This window comes from Protopterus annectens, chromosome 5.part1 (assembly GCF_019279795.1).
Source record: "Protopterus annectens isolate FY-2018-M chromosome 5.part1, PAN1.0, whole genome shotgun sequence".
NCBI lineage: Eukaryota > Metazoa > Chordata > Ceratodontiformes > Protopteridae > Protopterus > Protopterus annectens.
The window spans coordinates 490,873,031-490,880,000 of NC_056736.1; the positions used below are offsets into that span (position 1 = coordinate 490,873,031).

Sequence of the window (6,970 nt, forward strand, 5' to 3'; positions counted from 1 at the left end):
CAACCTCATCCTTCCTGACAAACTTTAATTTTTTAAGTGATATGAAAGCATTATAAAAATGTGTTTGGATGCATGGATTTACTGTGTTTTCTTTGAAAACAGATAATTAAATTTGAAAACAGGTAATTAAATCAGAAGTCAAATGTTACTAATGATACTATATAGATTTCATTAGTGGAAGAAATGTGTAAAAATTTAATTTTTTATTTAGACAGTTAATGAATAATACGTATTTTTTAATTTGACAGTTAATGAAAATTGTATACATGTTTTAGCTGAGTACAAAAAGTACTTGAGTTGAAAATGGCCAGTAGCTTATATCAGATTTTAGCAGAAAATCCATTTTAGCCTAGGGAATTGTCTGCTTCAGGCTTGTTTAAAACTAGAGTAGTGCTGTCAGTTGTTTGCCAGAATTCAGCATTTGACAGGTCAAAATGAACTTCATTTTCCTTCTGCCGCTGTTGTTTCCCTTCTGTCTGAACTCCTTTAGATGAACCTGGCAGAGGAAAAGAGAGAGATTTGATATTTTTGCCTAAAAAGGTATGAGACTGATAGAAATTACACAATGTGCTATGTCTAACTTAACTAAGTTGCCATCGAATCTACTTTTCGGGAAGCCTTGGATCAAATGCCTGATGCACAAAATGAGTGTTTCAACTGAAAATCATGTGATATCAGCTCTGAGGGCTTGTCTATGTTGTTACAAGACCATTTGAGTTCATGCTTTTTTCATACTTATGTCTGGGAGGTATGTCCAACTACAGTGCCCCCCACATCACACTGTCCTCATTTTCTGTCATCTGATGCTTTTGGATGGTTCCTCTTAAAATAATAATACTACAAACAAGCATGCTCTGGCTCATTGTCACTTTAACTGTGTGTGTGTGTGTGTGTGTGTGTGTGTGTGTGTGTGTGTGTGTGTGTGTGTGTGTGTGTGTGTGTGTGTGTGTGTGTGTGTGTTTGTGTATTTGTGCATCTGTCAGTCTGTTTGTTTTCATCAGTGTGAGCTGTCTGAGTATAACAGATGGGGGGTGTCAGATGTCAGCATAACTGTGTACCGTGCTTAACGCATCACTAAAATGCAAAATCCAACTGACCATGCTTTGCACATGCTTGTTACAGGACATCTGGCCCCTACACCACCTCACTCGTGTGCAAACCTTAACCATAAGCCAATCCTTGCCTCTTAACCCCAAGCCTCCACATTATGTTACTAAAACCCCTTCTCCAAACAGTGATACTGAACAAGACAAGTGAACACAATTAACAAATGACCGCATACATGCACAAAACAAAATCTATCCCCCTTCCCCAGCCCTAACTCTAACCACAATGCACAAACATTAACACACCTGGACTCGACCATGCAAATCTATCCTAACCCCTAGTCCTTGCTTTAGTCCTAACCTGCGAATACTCACATACTGATACTCACTCCTCATTAAAGCAGCCATTCAATGTTATTCCTTTTGGTAACTCCGATACTCAATCATTACCATAATATGATTTATTACAGTAAAAGCAGCTGTTGGTATTCTGTGTGTTCGACAGATTGTATGTTAACCATGTATACATGTGTGTTTGTGTGCATATAAATATGTGTACATATATATTTATATATATATATATATATATATATATATACATGTGTGTGTGTGTGTTTGTGGTTGTAGGTTAAAAAAGTGAATACTCATATGAGCAAATTCTTATCGAACCTGCAAATAAAAATGAACGTTCTTTTCTATGAAGTTTTTGCCCCCCCAGCAAAAAAAAAAAAAAAACTTTTTATTTTTGTTGATTTTGTTCATTTTTGATGGATCTAAAATGTTGATTCTTTCTGCAGTCACTCTTATGAGTGTTCTAAGTTTGATGAGACATAAACACACAAACACGCACAAATATATATTTATAGATCTAGCTCTCTCTTTTATATATATATATATATATATATATATATATATATATAGGTGTAGGCCACCAAATGAAATGGACACAATGCCAATACATGTTTGGTCAACACCATTTGGTCAAAATTTGTGCGAGATTGACAACTCCCAGGTTTGGGGAATATGCACTTTCCCTAGGGATTGTGTGATCTCCAAATTAGTATATATTTAGCAGGGGGGTGGGAGAGTGCAGGGCGGATTGCCCCCCTGCAAAAACACTTGCTGTTGTGGAACATGAGCAGTATGTGCCAATATTTTTTTCATTTGACGTTTTGGCATTGATCTCCAGGGTTATGACATTGTGTCCTTCCAAATGGGTGTCATACACCCGTCTCAGTTATTTAAAAGTTGGTTATATGGTATTTTGGGTTTGTGAAGTAGACCGATATGTAAATAATCATGTACGTGTATGTTTGTGTGTATGTATTTTTGTGCATGTTTGTGTGTGTGTCTGTGTGTGTGTGTGTGTGTGTGTGCGTGTGTGCGTGTGTGCGTGTGTGTGTGTGTGTGTGTATGATATTACATACATGGGATTGTAAAGGTAAGACTTTTGTGGATTAAGTAAGTGGTAATTTGTCTATGAAATTTTGTATGGATTAAGGTTAGGGTTAGCTAAGGAGATAGTATATAGGAGTATTTGTGGGGGTTATGTGAGTTTTAATGGTAGAGTCGGGCTTAAGTTAGTTGTTATATATGTGTCTGTGTTTGTGAATATGTTCTGCATCTGAGATGTCATGTATAGTAGCAGTGTTATGGGAAACACTTTTCTAAGGTCAAGTGTAAGTCTCAGTTTAGGATCAAGGTTAAGGTTAGAGTAAGTGAGTATTAGTAAGGTGGAACAGGAAGACGAATAGCCCATTGCACCATGTTTTGTGTGTAAGTAATATAAACTGGGCAAAAATGGAAAAAAAATCTCAAACCATCCGTTATGGTTATCTGGATATTGACGTCTCTCAGACAGATCTACCATCCGTGATGGCTATCTGGATATTGACGTCTCTCAGACAGATCTACCATCCGTGATTGGCTATCTGGATATTGACATCTCAGACAGATCTACCATCCGTGATGGCTATCTGGATATTGACGTCTCTCAGACAGATCTACCATCCCTGATGGCTATCTGGATATTGAGGTCTCTCAGACAGATCTACAATCCCTGATGGCTATCTGGATATTGACGTCTCTCAGACAGATCTACCATCCCTGATGGCTATCTGGATATTGACGTCTCTCAGACAGATCTACCATCCCTGATGGCTATCTGGATATTGACGTCTCTCAGACAGATCTACCATCCCTGATGGCTATCTGGATATTGACGTCTCTCTGACAGATCTACCATCCATGATGGCTATCTGGATATTGACGTCTCTCAGACTGATCTACCATCCCTGATGGCTATCTGGGTATTGACGTCTCTCAGACAGATCTACCATCCATGATGGCTATCTGGATATTGACGTCTCTCAGACAGATCTACCATCCGTGATGGCTATCTGGATATTGACATCTCTCAGACAGATCTACCGTCCCTGATGGCTATCTGGATATTGACATCTCTCAGACAGATCTACCATTCGTGATGGCTATCTGAATATTGACGTCTCTCAGACAGATCTCACTTGACAAAAGACATAAATGGGCTGATTCAGTGAGAGATGATCTGATGGTCAACGGGTGGGCCAAAAAGTGCAAAAACTAAAAAATTAATAAATAATCATCCTAATGACAGAGGAATACTTTGGGTGTGCTAAGACCTGTTCTGAATTTGATAATACATCTATGATGAATGATGATTAACTGGACAATGGAAAACTATTTTGTTAATGTAACTAATACTCAATGATCAGTGGACAGTTCATTGATGTAAAAATGTCTAGAACATTGAAGACAATATTTTTTCCAACATTAAAGATAATATTGACCTTAAGTTGGGTACTAGATGTGTGATATTCACTGAGGAAGACTTGTTTTGTAAATGCAAGTGCACTACATGGTTTCACATTAATTCTAAAGCCATGATCAGAACACCAATTGTTGACTCTCCCTAGACCATTTGGAGAATATAAGAGTTTGCACTGAAATCAATAATGAAACCCAGTTTACAGAGATCCCCAGAGCTAATGAAGGTCGATCATCTATTTTCACATCAGAAAAATAGGTGCCAAAATGAAGCAGTCTCAGCACAGGGCCTAGTTAGGTTAGCACAGGGCCTGGAGGGACTCCATAACTGAGTAAACTGTCCGATGAGAATGTACCCTACCTCTTAACCTTTGTGTATTATCAGAGAGTCTATTACTAAACCTCTGAGTAATGTACAAGTTGATAATTAATATGGTTAGTTTATCAGGAAAGCCCACATGGGAAAGCAATCATATTGATTGACTTTGCAAGAAGGAGGTAATTGACATGAGCAGAATTACCCTCGTCTATGGTTTCAGTCACACCTGCAAAAAAGGCACTCAAATCAAGCAAGCAAGACCTGCTTTTCACAAAAATCATGCTAACCAGAGGTGAGTGCTTGTAAGGTACCAGATTCACTGTTAATGAGCTTATCAAGATCTGTTCTTTGATTTTACGTATAATACTAGTGAGTCTAATTGGATGATAATTACCAGGGGCAGTTACAATATTGAATTTATACAAAGGCACAACAACTGCTGTTTTCCAGAGATTAGACACATGCCATGTGCTGTGTCTGTGATGAAAAACCTTTACAGGAGTTCAGAGATAATGCACCCAGTGCTAACAACAAGGCAGCCAGGTATATTGCCCAGGCTCGCAAAGATATTTTTGTTTTTAGTTTTTGTTTTATGTCTGCAGTCTTATAAAGATGGATCATTAGACAAAGACAATTGAAAAACAGAATTGTAAGAATTATAGAAGTTTAAAGGACAAACTGTGGCTGACAAGGGTGAGGCTTCGTGCCTGTAGCCATGCAATGATGGATAGATACACTGCTAGCAGTGGGCAGTGGGAGTTGTTAGAATTGTAGGAGTTAAAAGAAGGAGCTGCTGTTACTGCTGTCATTCTCTTGAGTGTTCTGAGATCTCAAAAAAAATATTACTCAGTTTTAAGCCCACAGATTAAATGGGTTGGGCTTTCTTTTTCCAACTACCTGATAGAGTTAAAATCCATAAAACTGTACCCTGCAGTGCTTCTGGTCAATACCTGACTGCTGTGTAATGTTGCTGATCTGCAGCTATGATAAGCAGGATTTTATAATGTGTATAAGTTCATTAGCATATGCTAAAGAGCTAAAATTTTAATTAACAGGGGAAAAAAATCCTCTGGTTGGTTAGTATTGGTTTGATAAAAATGTGGGTTAGGTAGCAATGTAAACTAAACTTCCTGGCATAAAGCTTCTTATTTGTGTTTCTTATTGTTTGCTGGGTACTGAAACTCCTGAGCAGATTTCAGTACAGTCAGATGTTCTTGCTTGCAACTCCCCGCAGGTGTCCTACAGGGGATTGTCAAGCTCTGTTACTTGCTGTATGCCTAAGCATCCTAACACAATCTCAGTTTCTCTGTAAGTAGCATCTGAAGAATATTTAGAACTTGGAAACAGGCTTGTACAAAGTGTGATGACAGATGCTTATCCTAATGCTCTTAAAAGGCTCCCTTCTGCCATTGTGAGTATCAGGGGTCCCTATAACTGATGTTTGAAACGCCACAACAAGAGTCTTTTCTATGTAGGTGTCAGAGACTGATTTGAACTTGATGCTAAATGGCTGCAAAGTTCTTTTGCTAATCCATCATTTGACAGCTTCAGCACACATAGACTCAAATAAGGTAATGCTAATTATTTCAAAAGATGTTATTAAGGAAGGTATATCCAAAATCAAAAAAATCTCAGTACATTTAACTTGTTAGTGACACTTGAAATTATGTTTAATAGATCTTTCTAAATAAGATATGTCATGGAATTACAAACATTTAGCATTGGTGCTATTTCAAAAGAGAGTAAAAAACAGCTGTAGCTAGCTATCAGCAAGCAATGTTTTTATATATATATATATATATATGTCTACCTGATAACACCGACACTCCAAAACACCGACAACGAAATAACCGACACGAAAAAAAAAAAAAGTTCAAGAACACAAAACTTCACATGCCTGACAAACCAAAATCCCGACAAGCAACAAAACAAATACCTTTCCCAAAAAACACACACACAACACAAGCACATCAAAAACCTTGCAAACCTACACTAAACCTTACATAAACAACTATCTATGCACTAATTTTAACCCAAACCCTAACCCTAAGGTCCGTCACTATCACACACTTACCTTACCCGCACCCTAACCCTAACTCACTTAACCCACCCCTAAACCTAAACTCTGTCACTATCACACACTTACCTGACCTGCACCCTACCCTAATGTCTGTCACTATCACACACTTGCCTTACCCACACCCTGACCCTAACGTCCGTCCCTATCGCACACTTACCTTAACATGTCGGTGTTCTCAGCGTCGGGATTCTCAACTGTCGGTCTTCTCCGTTGTCGATCTTCTGGTGTCGGTGTTCTCATTGTAGGCGATCTGCGATTTTGGCATTTTCAGTTAGCCCCATATATTTATATATACATGTATTACTACAACTCTGGGTTGAGAGAACTCGGCTGTGGTCATTTAGGCACATAGTGAGATTACATCTCACTCCACAGGTGCCATGTACAGTGGGATGTGTACCAAGCTAGTTCTACTGGCAGAATGCCCACAGGCAGACTTAATGCACACTAGAAGGAAAGTGCTTCTATGCTTGCATAGCATCTGACAGAATGATCTTGAAACTTTGCTTGGGATAAGGAGATGTTGCCTACTGTCTTTAGCTTGATCCAACTGTTACTTTTGCTGTGGCAAATAAGTTAAAATAAAGTGTATGGATGGAGTGTAATACAATTCAGCATTCTGGGTTAGAATTATTAGAGTGACACTATAACATCAGGTCATGTTCCTTTAAGATGATAGCTTTTTCAGACAGATATCAGTAGGCATACATCAAAGCATAT

General features: G+C 38.3%; 1 protein-coding gene across 1 annotated transcript in view; it reads left to right on the forward strand.

The window, feature by feature from the left end:
* The first annotated feature begins 4,380 nt into the window (after positions 1–4,380).
* Positions 4,381–6,970, forward strand: part of LOC122803222 (limbic system associated membrane protein) — a 1,483,743-nt gene continuing 1,481,153 nt past the window's right edge. The window contains exon 1 of the mRNA XM_044072825.1: positions 4,381–4,462. Within this exon, the coding sequence (XP_043928760.1) occupies positions 4,381–4,462 (82 nt within the window). The remainder of the gene's footprint in view (positions 4,463–6,970) is intronic.